A 25,280-nucleotide genomic window follows, 5' to 3' on the forward strand; every position below is an offset into this window, starting at 1 on the left:
TCTTCAATCTTTTTAAGTATGTAAGAATGATGATATTTAGAAGATTTACTGGAAGGTTATAGTTTAATTATGGTAATTATTTGAGGATTATGAGTTAATTAAATAGAGGTTTGGAAGATGTGTTTGATTATGTAAGCGGATTCCACGATGAGGCAGGAATAGACAGTGATTAGCAATGTTGGCACACAGACGCATATGAAAACTTTCTTTTTAAAATTTGGGTTCCATGCATGGGAGCCACTATGCCCTTTTGATGAAGAAATTTACAGAGCAAGCCATTAAAAAAGAAGCTTATAGGTTAAGAAACTTCGTCCACTGAAAACCCTAAAAATAAATAAAACAAAAAGAGATGAGAGAATGAGGGAATAAGCGCAAAGTAAAGAAATTAAAGCCTCTTCCTGCTTTCTTTCCTCCACCCTCTTCCTCTTTAATGCTCTTTTTCCCTTTCTTTCTCCTCTCTGGTATTCCCTTGGTGTGATTCTCCACCATCAAACTTTATAAAAGAAAAACATAAAAGCATTTGAACACCATGGTTTTCTCCTCTATTCCAGTCTTTGTAGATCCTCCCAATTGGCACCAGGTAAGGTTTTCCTCAATTTTCAGCCACAGCTTCTCAACCCTAAAAAGAAACTCAAAAAAAAAAAATAATACTCACAAAAGATAAATTATTCCTATTCCCTGTAATATCTCCCTGAATATACCAGATTTTGTTTTCATCACACTAATTTCTCCTCTCCTTTTTCATTCCTTTTGTTCTTGATCTGTTGTTGCAGCAACCCAACCATGCTCAGGCCAATGGCAGTGACAACGCTCAGCTTCTTCCACCGTTGCCACCGCAGCAGGCTCATGTCGGAGCTTCCGTGGGATCAATCAGGCCAGGTTCCATGGCTGATCGAGCTAGGCTAGCTAAGATACCTCCTCCTGAAGCAGCTCTCAAGTGTCCACGTTGTGAATCCACCAACACTAAATTTTGCTACTTCAACAACTATAGCCTCTCTCAGCCACGCCACTTCTGCAAAACTTGCCGGCGTTACTGGACACGAGGGGGTGCTCTTAGAAACGTTCCTGTGGGTGGAGGCTGCCGTAGGAACAAGAAGAACAAAAGGAGCCGCTCTAAGTCTCCGGCATCATCTGACAAACAAACACTGTCTGGTTCTTCCGGTGCACTCCCCCCCTCCGCTGGAAACACTCACGAGCTTATGGGCCAGTTGCCGCAACCGCCGAACCTTCCCTTCATGGCGTCGCTCCAGAACCTGAACCGTTATGCTGTCGGAAACATGGGTCTCGGGTTGCGTGAGATTCACGGACAGAACGATCACATGGGGTTTCAAATTGGTGGCAGCGGTAATCCCTCTGCCGGTGGAGGAATGGATCAGTGGCGCTTGCAGCAGATTCCTTTCTTGAATGGCTTTGAATCTGCTGCTTCAGCTGGTTCATACCATTTTCAAAACGAAAGTATCGAAACACCTTCTGCTTTGGTTGGGGATTTAGCATCGAATTCTAGGGTTTCTCAGATGCCACCAGTTAAAATGGAAGAAAGTGGGGCTTTGAATTTGTCAAGATCACCACTGAACGTCTCAGAAAATAACCACTACTATTCATGGACTGATATGTCAGGTCTTTCCTCTTCTTCTGCTACTCATCTCTTGTAACTTTGACCATATCATCATCATATATATATATATATATATATATATATATGGTCGATAATCGATAACCCTATCATCCCAATTGAAGTTCTTTGCTTGAATTGTTAACAACTCGGAAACGATCTCACACCATGGATCAGAGAAATTCTGAAACGATTTGGATGTTCCACTGAACACCTTGGCTTCCACTATCATCATCAGTTGACAGAAATTAACGCAGAAATGGTAGAATTGATATCCTCTTCTTTGTAATTTCAATTCCGGTCATTGATTTATGTTTAAGTTTTTGTTTTGTTTTTTCATCCAGTTGAGTATTTTGTGTACTATATACATGGGCTTGCTTTAATTGTATAACTGTGTGTGCATGTAATGCTTTGTGTTTCTTTCTGCTATCTGACACGTTGTGACTTCATTTGCGTACAAAACTCTCTCTCAAGTAATTTACTTCACACCTTCTGCCACCTACACATCGCGCTGTTTTGCTCAACACTTTCTTATTTTTTATAAGCGCTGGTTACTCACCACCTTCACACTAAGGTTATTAACACGATCTAGCACACATATCAGAAAAGAAGAAAAGTGATTCTACAACAGCACTAAAGAATGTGCCACCCCACGTTCAAGTAGATGAATTTGTTTAAATTTTCCTATCTTGCAGACTTTGCACAAGTTTTTTATTTTCTCAATCTGTGAAACATTCTATAATGCAACGAAGTAGCATGCATATACATCCCATGCTGCATGCTAGTGTTTATGTTTATGATACGAATGTTTGTCATGCATAGCAGTAGCATGAACAAGATAATTGAAGGTAAAAGACCTAAGCTTCTGACACTGTGTAGAGAAGATTTATCGTAAGTAACTCTTTCCAACTTACTCATAGTTTTTTTTTTTTTTTCCTTTTCTTTTTCTCTTTTGTCAGTGAGAGTGTGAGTACTTTAGAAAACTTTTGCCAGTGCCCAGAAGCTGGAGTTAAGTTCTACTCACCCTCACTCCTTCTACAGTGTGAAATTCTTGGAAACTTGAGTGCGACAGTTATTTAATGTCCCCAGAGCTAGCCTTACTTTTCCTCAATCGTGGTAAATTTTTCTTCCGACAAAGCTCTTTGTGTCGTACTTTTAGCGTAATAGAATTGGGTAAAAAAATCACTAAGATCCTTTTCGTGTTAATAATTAACGTGATGATAAGAGAGACAGATACAAGAACTTTTCATGCATTATTTAAGTAGGTTTTGGTTGATTTAATTTTTGAATGTTTCTTTCTTTATCGTGATATAGTTATATTAATTCACGTGTAAGTGTTTGAATATATATTTTTTTTCACATATACAACTTCTGTCTATATATTTCTGTTAAAAAATGTGATTAAAACTTGACAAAAATACATGGGAGTGAACTGAAGCAAGTAATAAAGAAGGTTTGGGAAGAATTTTGGAATACACTAGACATGCATGAGTGAAGAAGGGTGAAACATAATATTATTATGGGATTATGATGATAAGATGGGACGTGCATGTTTGTTTTGGATTTGAGGTTTAAAGTGGAAGCCAAATGTAAGCATTGTAAGAAGACGCCAAAATCTCACTCAAAATCATGCAATTCTATATTGGACCAAACTGGGTTGGGTGACTGTTCTAGAAGTTCTTGAGCAGAATAATGCAAGATACAAAACATTGATTGTTAATTATGAAACTCCTTTTGGGGCCATCTTAATTATGCAGTTGAATACGAAAGGAAAAGGAAAGAAAGAGATTCTTACGGTCAAAATAAGTGTGTGACCTTTTTCTACGTGTTGGGGTCACTTCTCATTATCCTACTACATCACTCTTTAGAATTAAGCTCAACAAAAACACAGTCCATTCCAACAAAGATCTCCCCCCACTAATAATTACAAACTTTATTGTTTTATTGTTTTATTGTTCTATTGTTCTTATCCCACCATCAATATTAAATGAATTATCTAAGAACAATAATAATAAAAAAAAAAAGTGGCATCATTGTGGTGATGATAGCTTTTGTAAGGACCAATGCATGGTACCTTTGAAGAAGGAAAAAAGCAACAAAAGAGTAACACAGACAAAAGCTCTCTCCGTGTCTTTGGACGTAGGTAGTAAATGGTCACCCAGATTCCAAAAATGTCGGTGCGTGTTGGTCTCAAAGAAGAAACATTTTGCGAGGGTTAAAGGGAAAGAAGGTGAGAGCAGTGTGGGTTAAATCTGCAGAGTTTCTCTGCTACGGTACGAAAACCAGGGGCTCAGAAATTCATGCATGCTTCATCCTTAGAGTTTCTTCTCTCTGTGTGACTTTGTCTTTCAACACTGTTTACAACCATAATTTCCCAAACTTTCAACCTTCATCCTTCTTAAACCTAACACATGCTTCCTTTGTCTTACTTTACTTTCATCACCTTCTTCTGTTTCTGTGTTTTCTTCCCTTCCTTTTTCTTTTTACTCATGGGTGGGGACCTCTCCACTTATCCATGCCAGCGACCGTTACTATCTTTACTCATGTCATGAATATATATAAATATATATACACATATGTATATGTATATGTATAAGATCAGCTCCTAAGTAAGAAACAATTCAAAACTGATACAAAAGTTTATTTACTATATATGTCTGTATCAATCTTGAAAACTTACCTGAATACTATATGTATACGTGGTGTATCATACTTAAATATCTTGATGCATGCATGATTGAAATGTCGGTGTCAGAGGGAACAATGGAAGCAAGTATATGTTAGAATAAATTGATATTTTCTGAATAGAACATATATGCTATAAAAATACCAATGTTAATTCAATACGTGCTTTTTTGTTGAGGTAAAATTTGTTTGTGAATATTCAACCAAAACAACCTTCTTTTTTGAAGCAAGGAATTTTTTTGGGTTTAATATATTTCAAAATACTTAGAGATATATGTTTAAAGGGTTTGATCTTCTTGAGAGATATTTTACTTATATGCAGAGATGTGAGTGAAATGCATCACTTTTGTGAGAAATAAAATCGGAGAGCATCAGATTTTAAAATCTTGAAGACGAATCCCTCGAAAACCGAAAGCTGCACCAAATCAAAGGAAAACGACACCGAATTAATTGGGAAAGTAGAAGGTTCAATTTGGTGGATTTCAGAACTAGATTCTTAGCTGCAAATGGTCAAAAATTGAAGCTTGATATTTAGGTTAGAAAAATTATGAATTGGGGTGTAATTAAATTAAAAATATACTATAAAAATTATTTTTTCCACAATGTATTGGGACTCTAACAAGTTGTGTGTAGCTAATAAAATCAGGACCATACATTGCATTCTCTTTTCTTCTTATGATTATACGACAAAACATTCATGAACTGTGAGATCTTCTAAGATAGTGCGAACTTTGCTGAAGAATCTAAATTCAAAAAGCATTGTGGTCATGCCCATGATTAATCAAAGATGAGAATATGTTTGGGTGAGTATACATGGATTGGGATTTTAAAAGTCCAATCCAAATCCAGCTGAAAATGATTGGATTTTAAATCCAAATTCATATTAAAAAGAACAGTTTAATCTTTTATGTAAGTTTTGAAATTGGTTTGTGGTTCAAAACTGATTTTATTTCAAAATTAAACTATGTATTAGTTTTAAAACCTATTTTAAATCATAAAGCAATTCCAAATCTAATGTTATCATAACTAGTTTTGAAATGCTTATATAACTTTTGTTAAACGATTTTTTATTTATTAAAGTTATAATTAATATCTTACAGAATACATTATAGAAAATAATAAAAAATATATAATAACTATTAATTTGTTCCTATATGAGTTCTTCATTGTGACCTGATTAAAGTTTTATTTTTTTTGGAGGAAAAGTACAATTTTCCATTAAAAGTATTGTCGGATACAATTGTTTTAATGTATTCTTATTATATATCGAAATTTACCTAAGAGTATTAACTTGTCTAAATCATACAACAGGTTAATTTAAAGAAAAGTGTGGAAAAAAATTGTTATGAAGAAATAATTAGACGACTTCAAATCATATAAGGAAAGAGATAAGGAATAATAATATGTGAAAGATAAAAATATAAAATACTAACAACAATTCTAATGGTTGAAACCAGTCACATGATGTTATGAAATTGAAGATCGCAGCAGCCCACTTAGAAATCCAATTCATACATGATAGCTGGAATGGACTTATGGACTGTTCTGTTCGATAAAAATTAGCATCATAAATTTTTCTAACCTTTAAGATACTATAGAGAAATAGGAAAATAAAAAAATTAAGATTATAAAAAAAATTGTCAAAATTTAATTATTACACGATATTTTTTATGTTGGATAGCTGCGACGGTTAAGAAAAGTCCTTGTATTTAACTGTTTCATGAACACGCTGTGGTATCATTTATTTCAACTTTTTATTTGACAGGAGTTGGCAAACTCAATTTGAAATCACATGGTCATAGTAACTAGCATTGCCAGATAAAAAAGAGATGAATGAATAACTTTTAAACTTTTATAACATGTAATGCGGTAGGAAAGGAATAAACAAAACATCTCTTCATTAAAATCTGAGGATGATTAGAATATAGTACATGTTACAATTATACACTTTCCACGTCAGGCGCACCTTGCCCATTTGGTTCAATTTCTTCTTACGCCGCTTTTATAATCTTTTTGCATTACATCTCTGAATATCACACAAACAAACAAATAACTTATGGAGTTAGGAAGTGATCTTCCACCCTTTCCTCCAACCAGACGCTTCTTTCTTCAATACTTTAAAAAGAACAAAGAGACAAAATGAACGGAGTATAACAAGGCATCTTAGGAATCATCGGGGTTAGTAATCAAAGGAGGTTGGGTTTCCTCGTTCTGAGCTTGAGTTTCAGTTTGTGTTGGAACTTCCTGCTGTTGCTCAAGTAACCTTCCCATACGCTCTAGTAACTGTAAAGCCTTTCTTTTTCCTCGGTCTGTACCATTTTGAGCCAACTCCAACAGTGGACCCATCACCCCCAGCTCTTGGGCCTGTGCCAGATATTGTTGATCTCCAGAACAGAGATGAACTAAAACAGCAGCTGCATTTTCTTTGTTCCTTGGGGAACCATTCCCAATGAACTCTACTAAAACTGGCACTGCCTCTGCAGCTCTAATCGTAGCCTTTCCATCAGGATGGCTAGCCAGGATCGCCAAAATGGCTAATGCTTCATCTACCATTCCCCCACTAGGTTCCGTCAGCAGTCGCATCAGTGTGGGAATAACGCCAGCCCGCACTGCCTTCCCCTTGTTGCCCTGGTAAATGCACAAATTGAACAGTGCTGTTGCAGCATCTTTCTTACCCCTTTGGGTACCCTCGCTCAGTAGTGTCACTAGTGGTGGTATGGCTCCTGAAGACCCAATTGTAACCTTGTTTTCATCTATAACTGAAAGGCTGAAAAGTGTTGCTGCAGCATTTTCTCGCGCTTCCATGCTTCCCTTCTTCAGGACATGAACTATACCTGGAACTGCCCCTGAATTCACGATGCTTCCTTTGTTATTTTCGTATATGGAAAGATTCAGAAGCGCTGTCACAGCATGTTCTTGAGTGCGGGAGTCGGGCACGGACAAGAGACCAACGAGGAGAGGTATTGCACCGGCTTCAGCAATGGCAACACGGTTATCTGCATTACGCTTTGCGAGAAGGCGGATCTCACCGGCAGCTGATCTCTGGTCTTCGGGACTGCCAGATGTGAGCTTTTGGAGAAGACCGTCGATCTTACTTCGCTCAGCTGGTGAGTAGGCTGATGCTGATTTACTAGGCTGTGAACTGCTGGGTCGTTTTGGTGGCTCTATGCCATTGGCTTCACACCATTGTGCTATGAGACTTCGTAAGACATAGTTGGGTGTGAGAACGGTGCTAGTGAGAGTCTGCTGTGTTTTGGGGCATGTCCCATGCCCTGCTTGCAACCATTTCTCAATACAAGAACGCTCATAAGTCTGCAAATTAGAACTAGAGTGTATGAGTGGGTAATGTGACATTATAAGTGAAACAATTCAATAGCAAGGGTAAAATGTCAATATTGTAAACAGGAATCAGCGTGTGGCAAATGTATTTCATGGATCAAGTAGAGGAGTTTAATCAATAAAAGTTTCATTTTCTATACCAAGTTTTCAAATTCAATCAAGATGCTTTTAAAAAAACAAAAAAAAATCCATGAACACATAAAACAATTGTAAATGTTGCAATATGTCAACCTAATGCGAACCTCGATAGCCTCACAGAATTTTAAAATAACGTAGGGACAACTAATTTTGCTCTTACGTCTTTCTTTCTCATAACATAACCCTCGCATGTTAATGAGCAAAATTAGACGACCCTCATCCATAAATTGATGCTATCTTAATAAAATTGTACTAGAGCACGGTGCCTTCTAGTGGCTTTTTTACATTTAAGCAAACACCTAAAAGGATGACCCGATATTCCAGTTTGCCAAGTCAAGCAAGCACGTATGATAATGGCCAACTACACTATTTGCAACTCAGCTTCCACGGAGCATCATATAGTGCACATACCTGTCCGGTTGAAACAATCACAGGATCCTTCATTAATTCCAGGGAAATGGGACATCGAAAATCATCAGGAATAACAGGGGCCTGATGACTCTTTTCATTTGTACTGACTCCATAGACTTTTGCAAAAATGCCTTTTCCTCCTAAATTATCATCCTTAACTAGATTTTCTGTTTGCACGTAATCCTTTATCTTCTTCAGTAACATTGCTATTTTCTCGATGCGTGCCCCAGGATCCCCACCACTTGATACCACCATCTCATGCAAAGCTAGTGATTCTTGCGTAAGATCAGCTATTCCCATCAGTTGCAATTTTTCAGCTAATCGACTTAGAACAGATGGATCTGTAGCTGCATCAGTGCTGTTGTCGTAGAGGGACAACATATCCTCATACAACCTAACATCTGGTTCATCAAGCCTCCCTTTAGCTCTTCTGAACTGGGCAAGAACCAGCTCAACCTGAAATTATTGGGGACAATTAAACATGATTCTGTAAATAGCGAAAGAAATACACATAAAGAAGCTCCACAGTGATGCACTATACATTCTAATCTCAAAACATAACTAGAGGAAGGAAGATTCAATAGATCAAAATTTTCTTCTCGAAAAATGGTATTGTTTGAGTAAGATCACTGCTAAGACTTTGGCACAAGAGGAGAGTCAAACCCAAGGACTGGTTCTTTAAGTGGAAGAGTCTCGAAGTTTAAGTATTGTATCAAGTAGCTTCTCCTACTCAATGTGGAACTCATAACGACCGCTGTGTTGCATACATACAACACATTATATATATAACTGAAATATTTATACCTGCTCTTTAACTTCATCTGAGATATCAAGTTTATCATACGAAATACCACCCAACGATTGTTCCAACCGAGCTGTCACCTCGTAGAATTTATTCATAATGCCATCCCGCTCAAGGACCTGCAAAATAGGAGAAAAGACAACTGAATAAGCATCTAAGAAGCCAAAGTCATTTCAATGGAAGCATGTATCCATTATGTTTTCTTTCTCCAAAAATATTATTGAACCCAAAATTCTAGGAGGTCCAGATTACAAGAAACAAGGCTGCCAGAACAACCACAGGTCGCAACAAGTATACACATATGCCTCCTATGAAACTGTAAGTGGACTAAGGTCATCATGTAAACACAAAATTAATACAATACTAACAAATGTTGGGTAAACATTGTTATTTAGAATTTTAGATTTTTAAATAGTACTAATATTATAAATTGCTAATTTTTTTCCGGTTGCTTATAACCAGATTAGTATGACTACTTCGAAGTCTCAGTGTCTCACAGACAAAATATATTAATAAAATCAGAAGCACGGAAAGTGTTTATATGAAGCACGGAAAGTGTTTTTATGACAATTGATCTAACAATTTTGTACAGTACTAAAAAGACTACCCTTTGCCTACCACTACCTATTAACTTTTTCTGCACAGCTCCGCACAATAGATATAGGTTACCCAAATAAAATGGTCCTAATTGTTCGGATCATGTAGTAGAATTACCAAAATGCTACAAACAAACTAAAGTAAAAGTTCGACTTTGAAATCCATGACAATTTAAAAAAGAGGTTTTAAATTATAGTGCCGTTCATAATCCGTAGTATATATTTGCTTCTAGACAAACATAGAAATCAAACATCACCATTCAAATGTGTGGCACACTAGATCAACAAGTACACCCGGCTCAAGATGCCCAAAGTTTGTACCACCCTATAGCTTTAAATTTCCCTTGTAAGCTAGGAAAGTATCTAAAGCATAAGAAAAAGCATACAAATTATTCAAATTCATATTAAAAGCTTGTTTAACAATCGGAAATGAAAGGAATAGGATTATTTTCGTTGACATCCACATCCAGGTGCAGCTACAAATCGACAAACCCATCAGGAAACTAGCACTACAAATTATCGAAGGTCTTGAACAGTTGTAGCCAAGCTTTCAAAAAACGATCCATCCGCCACATCGATTTTAGCGGCATTAATCACAATTTCCGGCAATATCAAGAATAGCAACGAAACCACGACCATGAATTAAAACATTTGTTACAGGCTTGCAGTTTCAGCAAACAAAAAAAAAAAACAACAGTATTACCAGCTATGAGCTTTCTTCTCTTAATTTCCACATACCATAGAATCAAACATCCTCAAAGCTCAATTCGCATCAAACCATCTCAATAATACGATAAAAAACATCACATAAAAGAGGCACAGTCATAAAAAAAAAAAATAACAGCTAAAAAACAAGACAAAAAAATATATCTACAAAAAATTCACAAACTTAAAATGAACTCGGTGTAGCGTGAAAATCGCTACTGCCAATACTACTCGATAGAAAGCAGAAACAGAAGAACAATAAAACAATATATAGAGCAAGAAACAAACCAAGTAAAGCTTGCTGCCTTCGCTTCCAAATCTGAGAAGTTCCCCGGCGGATTCGAGAGCTTCCTTGAAAGCGAGGACGGCTTTGGAAGTGTCCTTTGGGATCTGGTCTTTCATGTCCCTAATCTCCTCGAACATCGGGATCAGCAGCTTCAACCTCCGCGCCAAGTTGCAGTACTGCTTCTTCACCGGAGGCCTGTAATCGGAGATACTTGCTATCTCGTTCACCAACTCAATCACCTTGCTCGCGTTTTCACCCTCCATCGCAGATCCTGCTCTACGGCGCCGTTTAGTTGAAAACCCTCGCCGATTACCGGAGATCGAAGTCACTGCTCATAGTCCCTCGTCAACGACACGAATTTCGCAGACACTGCAATTTTAAGAGATAGAGAGACAAACGCGTGATGACGCTCTTCTTCTTATTATCTCTGGCTCCAGCTGAGTCGAGTCAGCTGAGTGACCAGGTTTGGGACGGTAGTGGCTCGGCTCGGCTTAGGGTAGTGCGGCGCTGAACAAAACGTGAGGTTCTGTTACTTCAGTTTAACAACTTACGGTGTAATAGTGATGTAAAATACCAGAATTTATACAACTACGACACCAGGAGAAGTCTTTGATGGCGATGGAGGTTGGTGACTGTTTTCTGTCAATTCTAAATTTGGGAGAAAGGTAAAATATTTGATTACTTTTATTTCATTGCACACGTTATTGTTTTTTAAACTGATAAATTACTAATAAGGTAACTATAGCTAAATTGTAATTTGTATTTTCTTTTCATTTTAATTAAGGGTGGCAATGCGGGCCGGCCCGCCCCGTTTAGGCCCGCTCCGCATAAGGCCCGCACATCGCGGTCCGGCCCGCCCCGCCCCGCACATTTTATGCGGGCCGCATACTCTGGCCCGCCCCGCATAAAGGTTGGCCCGCGGGCCCGCGGGCCGGCCCGCTTTTTTTTTTAATTTTTTAATTTATTATTTTTTTTATGATAAAACTTTCAATGTTTAAAAATTGGGAAACTTTAAGAAGTTCACAAAATTAAGTAAAAACTTTGGGGAATTAGATGATAAATTGATAATTCAACATTTTCATCATATTCATACTATGACATACACAATGTATTCTTTAAATTTTAGCACATTAAGAATTACATAATACTTGTCTTTTCCAGTTATACAAGAATTTGAAATGTTAATGCAAGAGTCCATAAAAGAAGTAATTAATATACACAAGTGCAAGTTTTTTTTTTTTTTTTTATGCGGGCTTGCGGGCCGGCCCGCGCGGGCCGCGGACCTATGCGGGCCGAGCCCGCGCGGGCCTGCGGGCTCACTATCCTGGCCCGCCCTGCGTTTTTTATGCGGGCCTGCGGGGCGGGCCCGCGGGCCAGGCCCTAATTGCCATCCCTAATTTTAATCTATAATTCTTGTTTTTTTAAACCCTCTTCTTTTTAAAATTTTAGTTGATTTATATTTTTTTATCAAATGCAATTTTTAGTTTATTTAATTGAACTGTATTAAAAAAATAATCTCTTTAATAAAAATATATAAATTAATAATTAGATAAACATTCTTGTTTTTTAAATTAATCAAAAGCAAAATTGCTCTTTAGAAAAGGCATATTTGTATGCTATTAATTAAAAAACAGAATGATAGTAAGAATAATATTACTAAAGAATTTAGGTAACGTCCTAATTTATTTTCGGTAAACTTCATGTATTCATGTATAAACTACTTAAAAAAAAGAAAAAAAAAACAGAAAATATAATAATTTATTAAAACACATATCAAAGGATAATTTATTTTAAACTTTATGTATTGAATAAATTATGCGTCTCTTGCGGTGGCTTTCGGTAAGAAGAGCCGGCGTGGTGGCTTAATGTGGCGCTTTTTGAGTTGCAGCTGTGATACTCAAACAACTCAGTGTCAATGTCATCCAATTAGAGCTTAATAACATGTTATTTGTTAACATATCTACACAACCTTAAACTTGTACCTTACAGCTTTTTTCCAAAACAACACAACTTTTTTTTTTCTTTTTTTTTCATGTAACATCTCAAAATATTTAATTTTAAATTTGGCAAAGCTCACAAACTACATATTGTCGGTGTAGTCTTCTTTACTGTGTATTATATTATATAATTTATATATATATATAATATAACAAAACAATCATAATAATTCTACAACTACTCTTCAACAAGTACTTTTACAAAAATTATATAGACACTTGTTTAAAATACAACTATAAAAGGTGAATTAACCGTTTAATTAAATATATAGAAAAGTAAGGTTTTTATACAGGAAATCATAAGGGAAGATTAGTAAAGGATACTCATCTGGTCAATAACATTTTTCAATAGTTAATACTAAACACCTATCATGATATTTAATTAATTTGACAATTTTGTTATATTTATAAATTTGCGTAAAATAATTTTTTTATAATCTTATATTAGAATTTTACATTGATTTTTATCGTTGCATAAATCTATGTTTGTGTCTTAATATTTCAATATAATCTATTGAATATATAAATTTAACACTAACACTACAAATCATCAACTCAATAGTATTTTTCATTATTAATAAAAAAATACAATATATTACATCCAATAAATATTCAATTCATGTATTATTTTATGAATAACTCACATATATTGTATGACATGTTAGGAATCTAAGTGTGAGTCTTAGTCCCACGTTGATTAGAAATGAGAAAGTAGAGCACTATATAAGAATAAAGACTCATAAACCCATTACCTTAAGGTTTTTGGTTGAGAGTGGTGTCAGTGCCTTATGTGGTTGAGTTCAGGTCTCATTGGTGTTGTATCTCCCAGTGATACCCCCTCTATAGACCTAACATGACAAACATTGTTTCAATGTTTGGATAATACATACAACTATATTGCAAAAAGACAATTGGTTTGATTTCTTTTTCTTCACTTAAAACACTAGTATGATGCTTGAATGTTATTTCACATCACTTAAATTATATGATTAGAGATCATGATAGTTCTTATTAATATCATAATTAGAAACTACCTTAAGTTTGATCATATAAGGGATGAGAGTCTCATGAGAAAAACTTTTTTTAGCATCAAATTTCAAATTACATTTTAAGTGAAAAACTTTATCACTTCAATGATCCCATTGACTCGTGAAGATTATTGTTTTATAACTACAATACTATCATCGGAGAGTTACTCGAGCAACTACTCTAACATTGAAATAATATTTGTGAAATCAACAAAAGCTAATAAATTATACAAATAATTTCTAACTACCATTCAAAAAGCTTTATGTTCTAAACATCAAATTCAACCCGATTTTACAATCCTATCACCAATTTCTATTAAACTAACCATTAATTATTTACATAATTAACATCTAACTCAAATCAAAATAATACAATTTTCTTGTTGTAAATAACTTTTGATCTTAGCAATCCAATATCAACCTCAAGTTTAGTAAATCATAGTGTAAATAAAAAAATAAAGATTTTATGATACTTTCTCAATAAGAATAGTTAATGTGGTTTAACTTATCCTATCTAACAAGTTTTTATTCATCGAACAATATCAAATCCATAATAAAAAAAAAAAGTTGTGGAATCTTTAAAAAAATCATTTAACCAGCCAACATACTAATTATGGTAAATTTTAACTTATTGAACTTTTAATCCAACACAACTAGAGTAAAAAAGAGAAAATATAAAAAGTTTTAAGGAAAAAGTTGAAACACGTTTCAAACTAAATAAGAAATTGATTCTTAATTAAAAAAAAAAAACAGAACAAGTTAACTAAATATAATTTTTAAAAGTTAATTTATTATGTGTACTCGAACGTCTCAAACACTTAAGTTTAAAATGTTCTCAGTTCATCAAAACAACATCATGTTGGCCAGAATAGAATAACGAATGAGTTTTGATTAAATTAAGGTAAGGATTAAAGCATATTATTATTAGCATAACATTAGACAAAGTTAATTAAGGTGATTATGTACACGGACAAGGTTTATTCTGGTAAAAAAGTCATAATAAACACAATATAAATATCACAATACATGAGATAAAATAATTATATTTTATTTATAAAATTTATTGACTAACTTAATCATCAGAGTATCTTCTATATGCACACATTTGTTTTGGTCATCAGAAGGTAAAGACTAAGAACATATTAACCTGAAAGGAGGAGCATATTAGAAGAATTAGTAGAGAAGATCTATATATGGTATATTTAATTTTTTTTAAAAATAATAAACTCAAAACTAAATAATTAAATAGTTAAAAAAATGATTTCCTATATCTTCTATTTTTTTATAGGTATAATTACTGACTTGGTTCTTTAATTTTCTGGTTTAGTTAATTTAGTCCTCTAATTATTGGTTGGTTCAATTTAGTCCTCCAATTATTTAAAAATGTTCAATCTGGTATTCACTATTAAGTTGGAGTTAACACCGTGTCTGTACAGAACACATGTCAAGCCCTGAAATTTTAAATTTGTTTTCTAACAATTTATAAACTATCACGTGTCAGGTTACCGTAGTGCCACGTGGTAGTTTACATTATTGACACGTAGTAGTGGTAATAATTATTTTCAATTTAGTCTTCTATTTAAATTTTTGTTCAATTTAGTATCCTATTAAATTTTTTGTTCAATTTAGTATCTTATTAAATTTTTTGTTCAATTTAGTATCCTATTTTTTTAAAAAGGATCCAATTTTGTCCTTTTAATTTGGGACCAAGTTATTAAATAAGTTTAATTACAACTTATTACAATAGTTTTTTTTATATATATACATCAAATCACTCCACCTATATACTAAAATTATTTCATTTTTTACATTTTTACCTTTATAATTTTTTACACTTGTCAAAAATAAAACTATTTGGATATTTAGGTGTAGTGATTTGATGTATAAATTAAAAAAAATTATTTTAACATGTATATAAATTATAATTAAGCTTATTTACTAATTCAGTCTCAAATTGGAAAAGACAAAATTGGATTGTTTTAAAAGATAAAACACTAAATTTAACCAAATATTTAAATTGAGGACAAATTGAAAACAACTATCACCATTGTCACATGTCACGGCTATAAACTACTACGTGGCACAATAATAACATGACACGTGACAGGTTATTAATTTTCAGAAAAAAATTAAAAAATTAAAAATTTCACGACTTAGACACATATCCTATATATTAACTCCAACCTAATAAAAAAGACTAAGTTGAATCTTTTAAAATAATTGAAAAACTAAATTGAATAAACCGATGAGAAGATAAATTGAACCAAACAAAACAAATTAGAAACTAAATGATTAATTATACTTTTTTATAATTTTTAAGTTTTCTTTCACCACCTATTTTTTTGTTTTACTCTTTTCCCCCTGTAGTCTTGGATGGTAGATCATCTCCATATTGCAATTTTTTTATGAAAGATTGAATACCCCACCCTTTAAAGGAGGGAATGTCAAGATCTACTTTGAAAGAGTCTATCTGTAACGTGATTAATATTAAACATAATAAAATAACATATTCCATACTTTACGAATTGTAAAACTCTCACTTTGTCATATAGTACGAAAGTCAAAAAAAAAAAAAAAAAACACACCACGCAGAAGTACTACAAAATTTAATGGGTTTAATATTAAATTCAAAACACATCATAAGTCATAAACAATAGTTTTTAACTAGTAGGCTTGTGAATGAACAGGTACAAAATGATGATATGGGAAAAAAGTCTTTCGATACATGCTACGTTTATTCGGAATATTTTTATTACTTAATAAGTAACCGTCATTTTAATTAAAATTTGAATTCCTCGTGAGTATTTTTAATTAAATTATTTTTTTGTTAAACACATAATTTTTTTATTCTTCAATTAAGTAGACGTTGTTTAACTTTTCTTAATTGATGACATAATTATCATATAATTTTATTATTTCACTACAAAATTAAGAATATAAGATTTTGTAATTAATATAAAATATTATTAAAATCTCTTATTACACAATAATTTTTTAGTGAAAATAATAAAATTCTTTAATATTTTACATTAATATAATAGCATTTAATATTAATAGAAAATCAAATTAAACGTAAAGACAAATAAAAAAACAATTTTTAAATAATAAATAAATAGAATTAAAAAAAAAGAAAAAAATAATAATTAAATTTAATTGTTTTCATTATTTGTTTAAAGAATAGATTTTAGTGTTTAAGGTAATTTGAAAAATGAGTTTCTTAATTAAAAAATGTCTTTATGAGAATTGGCATAATTAATTAATGCGAGGTAGCATATGGGGAAGGAAAATTGGTAGGCGGCCAAAGTGTATGGGACCCACTAGGATGATTGAGTTGAATGAAGGCACAAAAGTCAAAGTAGTTAGTTGGATCAACGGTGGCAAATACCGCTGGATGCGATGCCTACTTTTTCATCCATCACATTTTCATTCCGTTGCATGTGATTAAATATGGTTTTAGTTTTTAAATTTATATGTTAAAATTAAAATAAGTTAATATTTTTAATTTTGAAATTTTAAATATAAATAAATATTATATTTTAATTTAATTATATATGTCTTATTGATATTTGAATTATTTATTTTATTTGACATTTTTTATTGAAATATTAATCTAAAATTAATGTCATTTGAAAGTTTAAGGATTAAAATATAAAAAATTAAAAACAAAAATAAATTTTAATTTCACATTTAAATTTGAAACAACAAAAAATTTAATCAATATGTGGGTATAGTTTGAACTCGTTTAACGACAAATTCCCGTATTGACTGAGTATGTGTATGAGTTTGGAAAATCTTGAACTTTTTCGATTGGATATACGAATGGATATGAAAATTACATATTCTCGCCGTATCTTTGTCCTCATTTAAATTATTAAATATTCACAACTAATTAAGTTATCATATATATATATATATATATATATACTTTTTATTTTTTATTTCTTCTAATTATTTTGTTTGTCATGAAACTCATTATTATATCCGATATATTTTTCATCTTATCATAACCTTTATGTAATAATGTTAAAATTATGTATGTCAATTACAAATTTTTCATGTCTCACATTTGAATATTTCTATTATTTTTTAGTATTTTTATTTATTGTATATTTTATTTTTTCATGAGGATGTTTAATACTCTCAATTTAAGTGTTTAATAGCATAAACTTTCATTTACTAGGTAATATAAAAAAAATCTTTACTTATTATTATTAATTTTTGTTTAATTTGAAGAACTCTTTTGTTTCGATAAAATATTTTTTGTTCTTTCTCAACCATTGAGTATATACGTTGATCTTTGAAAAATTTTCTTAGATCTCTGTCGTATTTTTCAACTTATCATATATTTAATTATACATTTATTTTTCTTTGTGTGATTTCTTTTAATTGTTTTTCTAATTTTTTATAAGACACACGTTAATTATTGAATATTTGTATTTCTTTATTTTTATCACGTAGAATACTATTTTAATATATTTTATCTAATTATTTTTTATTTTTTAACTCGTTATCAATTATACTGTGATTTTTTTTTTACTATAATTGTATAAATAATTTTTTTTTACTATAATATAAAAATTTAATGTATATTTTTTTATCACCATCCAACATATATTGGAGTTCAAAAGATACAATATCCATGTTAAAATTTTATCATTATGTTTATTGTTTATTCTTTGCATCATTTTGATTAAGTGATGTATTATAACTTTTATTAGTGTATAAAAAAAGATTCATTAGAATTTAAAAAATTGAAGTAAATAAATATTTAAAATATATTTGAATTTGAATATTTGTTTTCCTTTTATATTTTCTTAAAAATATTTTTAAATTTATCAATTATGTTTCATTAATGTTTGCAAATTTAATAAATTTTTTTGTTCTCATAAAGTTTTATTTGGTATTCTAATATAAAATGTAAACAATTATAATTTATTTGAAAGTATTTAATATAAAAAAACAATTATCCTTATAATATTTAATATTTGATAATATTATGTTTCTTTTACTGTAATTTTTTATTATTTTACACAAATTAATTAAAATTAATATTGAAGTAATAAGATAACGAGTACGGGTATGAGCACGATATTATACCCGTTATCCGATAAAAATGAGGATAAAATAAAAAATTTGATACCCATTAAATTTTAATATAAGAATGTGGATGAATTTTTTCTAAAAAAAAATGAAATAATGAAACACGTCCCACCCTAATCTTTACCATCCCTAATTACCTCCTCCACACAATAATATCTTATTTAAATAGAAAATTCATTATTGCATGAATTCGTTTCCTCGACGCTTTTCTTGTGTTTTTTTTTTTTTTGTGTGTATTTGGATTGTGAAATTTGCAGTAGTTAAAATAGTTACTAAATATCAAATCTAAGCATAAACTAGAATTCCAAGGCTTGTTTTGGGAAACCAAAGGGCTCATTTACAAAATTCAATTTAAAAAAAAAAATATACATTTTTTTCTCTAAGTTTTCAAAACGGATTGTGAAGGATTTAACTTCTTACTATTGAACGGACAATGCTTATTTTAGTAAAAAGTCAATATAAAATATAATTAAATCGTGAAGGGAGGATATCCTTAACATAAATAAATGAATAAAAAGTAAAAAGGTTTCATAAAATAAGCTGGGGTCCACTTGACTTAACGTGGGGAAGAACTAAGAAGTACTAAAGTACAATATACCTAATAATGCCAAATACACTTTTAAGGGTCTCTCACTCTTTTAAACACAATAAATAAATCAATTTTATTTTTTAATAATTGTAAGGAGAGACGACGTGATCAAATCAAATAACAATTTATTGTACCAAGCTTTCAAAGTGGCTCCTCCAATAATAAAGTTTTCAATAACTTACACAATTTGATTAAATAATTGATATATCATTTTTCAATTTTATTTCTTATAGTTGATATACCATTTATATCATAAGCAAATAGCTGTTATTAATTACGTAATACTGGATATCTGAATTATATAAAATCCAATAAACACAATTGACACCATAATTTACTGCCACATAAATTAGTAGTTGATTTGATAAAGAATAATAGAGTATTAAAAGTGTCTTAATGGGTATCTGTGACGTCCCATTTTAATAGATTAATCTACCAAATAAAGCGTCATAAAATTTTGATAACGAGAGCCAAACGAATAAACATGAAACGTAAGAAGGATAACTAGTACAGTCATCCGGAGTCACTTAAAAGAAACTTAGGCATACCACATTGTCCTAAGTAAAAGGAAATTTAAAAAGGGGTGCAACAGTTTTGCAAAAAGGTTGCCACTAAGGCAACTAATACAAAAGGCCTCATGGCCCTGAAACTATTCCTAAGACATCCAGACAGGGAAGTCTAGGCCGCACCGCTGCGTCTCCCGGATCCATCACGAACCTCCCTCTCATCTGCTCCCACCAGTAAGGTGATCATCGCAAGAGAGAAAACATAACAGAAAACAAACACAACATGCAAGGGTAAGCTAGTGCAATATAAGACTTATCATGGTATAAAGGAATAAGTGCGTAAACATTCCCAGACATACAACACAGAGGCACATAATTCATGTTATGGCAAGCAAGCAAAACACTATGACTCGATTATCCGGATACATATATTAAGATCAGATTCACTGGACGCTTGCACTTGTGGTGGCCTCTACTGCTCTGCAGAGCCATTGCCAATGGGTTTCACCCTACCACACACAAGGTTAGCCTTTAAACGTCTAAGGCCATTATCCTGCCAAAGACTAGGGCCTCCCGCTACTCTCACCACTTGGGTCAGTTTGCTCTACTTGAGACTCACTGACCCTTTAGAGTTTCGGGATGCGATCCTTACTTGAATCCTTATCTTAATATATACACTACACGCCACCACGAGGTCTCCCCACGAGACTCATGGAATTACGCCTATCGCACCAAATTTATGCTTCATACCATATCCACCACCTTTATCTTGAACATCCAATTCTCATGCAAGTTCTCAACCAACCAAACAAGTCATGTTTTCCATTTCATACTCAACATAACAAGGCTTCATTTAATCTCATACAATCAAGCACAACACACAACCATAATTCTTACACCAAAATTTCTAAGAAAATTTATTATCACAAAACCAAAATCACTACAGTAATGCGTGATACATTTCTCAAGCTACAGATATCTAATCGACGATCCAACCGGTCAAAACATAAAATAGCATGTTATGAACCACATGTCAAAATTTGAGCTCAATCAAACGGTTAATGAGTCGGGAAAGTCAATTTTTCTAAAACTGCACATATCAGAAAAGTACACAGTCGCCCAGCGAGCCAAGGAACTAGCCCAGCAAGCCAAGGAACTAGCCCAGCGAGCCAAGGAACTAGCCCAGCGAGCCAAGAAACTAGCCCAGCGATCCAAGGAACTAGCCCAGCGAGCCAAGGAACTCGCCCAGCGACTGTGCGACGCATCAGAATACGAAAAAGACGTCAAACATCACAGTTTCATGAATATTTGAACCCCTAACTCAGAAATATACCAAAACTAACGTTTTCCAATCATTTAAGCATAAAACATAAACGAAAACAAACCACATATTTCAAAAACGCGAAAAGAACCTAGCTTCCCTTACCTGGGATTCAAGCTAGCAAAACGCTCCGACACGCCCTAGCTACTGAACGCACGAGCACGACAGCTTCAAGGAACGAACAGGAGAACTGGAAAGATGGCGAGACAGAAGCACAGTATGAGATACTTGGAACCCTAGCTATGAAAGGAACGAAATGAACGATAGAGACAAGTATGGGCTAGCCACAGTACTTACCTGGAGTAGGAGAAGACTTCGAACTGGCTCGACAACAGTAAGAACCTAACCCTAGCAGAAGGGGTGTGGCGGCTGCAGCTCAAGGCAAGGGCAAGGTTTCTGAAAATGGTAGGGTACCCTAGGTTTAGGGCAGACCTAAGGGCTTATATACACTGGGCCAACCCTTAGGCCCACTTAGGGGCAGCCCACTAACCTTTAGGGCTGGAAAAAGGAAATGGAGGCTTACAGTATCTGTAGGTAAATTTAAATTTCATGAACACTCCCATTATTACTAACTTTATACGAAAATATTTTTCATTTAAACTATAATTGTATATTGTGTTATTTATGTTGACATTTTAAAATGTTAATGAAAAAATGTTAAAATATAATTCCAACACTTCTTTTAATATTGATCTCAATGTTAAAATATACCTTTATTTAATGTTGTTTGTTATTTTGTACAATTATTTATCTACACTGTATATAAGACTTTTCTTTTTTAATTTTATCTACATTTTATTTTACTTAAATTTCATTATTAACGAATACCACCAAAAAAAAATTCATTTTGGATTGTATATGGCTTCAATCCTCTTATTTCTTTAAACTTTATATACCTCTTCCAAATCTTAGTGATTTCATTTATATACCTCTTATTTCTTTAAACTTTATCATACAATTTGAAAATATTTAAAAAAACAAATTGTACACAAAATTAAATATTATAGTTATGTCACCTTCACATTCAAATCATCTACTATAAAATTTTAAAAAAATACTTAATTAACTTCTCTTACCTATTAATGCTGATTTGGCTTAGTTTAAGTTTTCAACTTAAGTACTTAATTAGATAAACTAAATCTGTTTACTTAAAACTTTGATCAATGATCTAAAGATTTATTTATGATCCTGGATTAATATAGATTCAAATTTATTTTTTTTCGGAAAACAACACGCAAGACCCCAAAATCTCCATACACACAAAACTTTAAAACTAACTAAAAAGAAATAAACATGGAGAACTTTACTCTAAAATAAATCCAGTTAAAACAATATCTTCGTTTAAGGTGGACTCTAATATAAAATGAATGAATGAATCTTTTCAAAATTTAGATAAAAGACAAATAAAGAAGAGAAAAAAAAATGTTAGAAAGATAATATTTTTGATTAAATAATAAAACATTCATGCTTCATCTCTCATATACCATTTATACTCTTAAGTAATAAAACATTTACTTATTTAGTTACATTATGTGCAATCGTGATTACTGCTACAATGAAAAAATGTAAATAAATTATGTGCGTGGTAAATGTGTAAGTAAATAAAATATATGAAAAATAAAATAAAAGTTTAAAAAATATTTGATAAAGAAAATTCAGTGTCATGAATTTTCAATTACAGTACCCAGATACTTTAAAAGAAAAATAAGAAAACTAGGTGATCCCTCTAGTACCATGATGTTGTAGTGTGGTCCCACCTGGGTGGGCTATCTGCATGTGAAGGCCGTAAGGAGTTACGAGTGGCATTTTGTTTTTTATTTAACTATTATATTTAAAAATTAAGATAATATTAATTAAGTTTAAATATGTTTTTGGGTAAAAATTGAAATTAATTTTTCTTGAAAACTTTAAATCAATTTAGTCCCTCAACTCTTTAAAAACGTAAATTTAATCATTTTAATAAAATTTTATTAAGTTTATTTGATATTTTAAACACATTTTATTATAATAGTTTCGTTTGTTTACACGTTTGACACATTTTCTTGTCGATGTTAGCTGAAAAACGCATTTAAAATGTTAAATAAACTTAAAAAAAGTCGGTTTAAAAGATTAAATCCTCGCATTAAAAGACTAAATTAGTTTAAAGTTTTGAAAATAGACCAATTCCAATTTTTACTAAAAATTGAAGGATAAAAAACATATTTAACCTATTAATTATTATTATTATTATTATTAATATATATTCATATTCTTTTTTTATTTAAGTTTTAATCATATTCTTATATATTGTGTGACGTCCCATTTTAATAGATTACACTACTAAATAAAATATCACACAGTTATAATAACGAGAAGCATTCAGATGAACATGAAACGAACGAGAAACAACTATTACAGTCATCCATAGGAGTATTTAGGGAGAATTTAGGCATACATCCATGCCATAAACAAAACGCAATTCTAAAGGTTCAACAGTTGTGCAAAAGAGATGCTCTATGAGCATGGAATTACAAGGCACTAGGGCCATAGGACTTCTGCGAAAACCATAACAACTGGCCCACTAGGCTGCACCGCTACGACCACCATCAAGCCTACCTCCAGAAGCATTCACATCTGCTCCCACCAATGGTGATCATCGCAAAAGAGAACATACAATAGGACACAAACAGAAATGCAAGGGTAAGCTAGTGCAATTAGATCTTATCATGTTACAACAGACAAGTACTTAAACATTCCTTAACATGCAACACACAGGCACCGAATATCATGTTATAGCAGACAAACGGGACACTAAGACTCAATTATCCGGATACATATACTAGGATCGGATTCACCGGACGCCTGCACTCGTGGTGGCCTCTACTGCTCTGCAGAGCCATTGCCAATGGGTTTCACCCTACCACTCACGAGGTTAGCCTTCAAGCGACTAAGGCCATTATCCTGCCAGAGACTAGGGCCTCCCGCTACTCTCACCACTTGGATCAGTTTGCTCTACTTGAGACTCACTGACCCTTTAGAGTTTCGGGATGCGATCCTTACTTGAATCCTTATCCTAATATATACACTACACGCCACCATGAAGTCTCCCCATGGAACTCATGGAATTACGCCTATCACATCATCAGAATCATGTTTCTCATACCACAACCACCACGTTGATCTCATGCATACAATCCTCATGTTAAAACATCACAAAACCACAACTCCATGATCAATCTCATCCCAAGCATGCCAGTTTCATTCATAAAAACCCAAACACCCAAGCATATTCACGTACATCATATGTAGGAGGAATAATCAAAACAATGCATGCATTAAATCACTTAACAGCCAAGAAAACATGACCCCCACTCGCACACTCGCTCAGGCGAGACGCTGACCTTTCTGAGGCAGCGAATTCTCGCTCAGGCGAGATAGGCAACAGGGTTCTCTCACGCATTCTCGCTCAGGCGAGACGCTCGACATGACCCCTTCACGAATTCTCGCTCAAGCGAGATGGGCAACGTGGGATTTTTCACGATTTCTCGCTCAGGCGAGACCTCCTCGCCTGAGCGAGACATGGCGTCGCTCAGAACGTGGACAGGTCGCCTAGGCGAGCTCTCGTGGTGGTGAGTACTCTGATACTCTCGCCTAGGCGAGACAAGCTCGCTTGGGCAAAAATAGCAGCGTCCACCACTGTCAACCCACATGCAGCGGCGGAAACCGCCCAGATCCACCCCCATACACACATGCAAACCCATATTATTCGATAAGAACATACTAGGCACGCATACGAACGCAAAACGACCACAAACAACCCAGAAACAATTAAGACCGAAGAGTTTAGCTTCCCTTACCTCTTGTTTTGGGTACAGAAAGCAAAAGTCCTTAACCAAGGGATAGCACAGCTCCAGGAACTCGAGTAGGGCTGAAAACGTGAAGATCCAAACAAAACGACGTTAGGAACCTCAATCCTAACTTGACCAACGCTTTCAAACAGAGGGGAAAAGGGGAGTAAACGGACTAGAAACTTCGAAGTTCACTTACCTGTAACAAGAAAAGAGTTTTGGTAGCTTGGAGACGTGTGGATGATGTGCCCTAGCAGAGCTCTTTGCTGGAGTTTGGAGAGGAAGGGAAGTTGCTATGGAAAACAGAAGAGTGGATAATGAGAGGGTTGGAAGGGCAT

At 33.2% G+C, this 25,280-nt stretch overlaps 2 protein-coding genes and 2 long non-coding RNA genes across 4 annotated transcripts; 1 reads left to right on the forward strand and 3 right to left on the reverse strand.

Annotated features, from left to right (window-relative positions):
- The first annotated feature begins 290 nt into the window (after positions 1-290).
- LOC114169699 (dof zinc finger protein DOF3.6-like) lies at positions 291-2,014 on the forward strand. The gene is made up of 2 exons (XM_028054964.1): positions 291-580; positions 774-2,014. Exons 1-2 carry the CDS (start codon positions 530-532, stop codon positions 1,650-1,652), a joined length of 930 nt encoding a protein of 309 aa, XP_027910765.1. The 5' UTR covers positions 291-529; the 3' UTR covers positions 1,653-2,014.
- Positions 2,015-6,174: 4,160 nt separating this feature from the next.
- On the reverse strand, positions 6,175-10,976 carry LOC114169698 (U-box domain-containing protein 13). Its single transcript, XM_028054963.1, has 4 exons — positions 10,577-10,976; positions 8,990-9,106; positions 8,186-8,641; positions 6,175-7,609 (listed from the first exon to the last, which is right to left on the reverse strand). Exons 1-4 carry the CDS (start codon positions 10,835-10,837, stop codon positions 6,461-6,463), a joined length of 1,983 nt encoding a protein of 660 aa, XP_027910764.1. The 5' UTR covers positions 10,838-10,976; the 3' UTR covers positions 6,175-6,460.
- Positions 10,977-19,767: 8,791 nt separating this feature from the next.
- LOC114170653 lies at positions 19,768-21,525 on the reverse strand. The gene is made up of 3 exons (XR_003601116.1): positions 21,413-21,525; positions 21,221-21,305; positions 19,768-20,016 (listed from the first exon to the last, which is right to left on the reverse strand). It is a non-coding gene; the product is annotated as an uncharacterized LOC114170653 (long non-coding RNA).
- A 2,012-nt stretch (positions 21,526-23,537) lies between these two features.
- On the reverse strand, positions 23,538-25,248 carry LOC114168636. The gene is made up of 3 exons (XR_003600738.1): positions 25,142-25,248; positions 24,952-25,022; positions 23,538-23,728 (listed from the first exon to the last, which is right to left on the reverse strand). It is a non-coding gene; the product is annotated as an uncharacterized LOC114168636 (long non-coding RNA).
- Positions 25,249-25,280: the final 32 nt, after the last annotated feature.

This window comes from Vigna unguiculata, chromosome 11 (genome assembly GCF_004118075.2).
Source record: "Vigna unguiculata cultivar IT97K-499-35 chromosome 11, ASM411807v1, whole genome shotgun sequence".
Classification (NCBI taxonomy): Eukaryota; Viridiplantae; Streptophyta; class Magnoliopsida; order Fabales; family Fabaceae; genus Vigna; species Vigna unguiculata.

Excerpts from the sequence above, each read along its gene's own strand:
- LOC114169699 (XM_028054964.1), top strand. The coding sequence starts at position 530 with ATGGTTTTCTCCTCTATTCCAGTCTTTGTAGATCCTCCCAATTGGCAC. Across the intron at positions 581-773 it reads ATCCTCCCAATTGGCACCAG|CAACCCAACCATGCTCAGGC; the intron begins GTAAGGTTTTCC and ends CTGTTGTTGCAG.
- LOC114169698 (XM_028054963.1), bottom strand. The coding sequence starts at position 10,837 with ATGGAGGGTGAAAACGCGAGCAAGGTGATTGAGTTGGTGAACGAGATA. Across the intron at positions 8,642-8,989 it reads CAGATGAAGTTAAAGAGCAG|GTTGAGCTGGTTCTTGCCCA; the intron begins GTATAAATATTT and ends CAATAATTTCAG. Across the intron at positions 7,610-8,185 it reads TGATTGTTTCAACCGGACAG|ACTTATGAGCGTTCTTGTAT; the intron begins GTATGTGCACTA and ends TCTAATTTGCAG.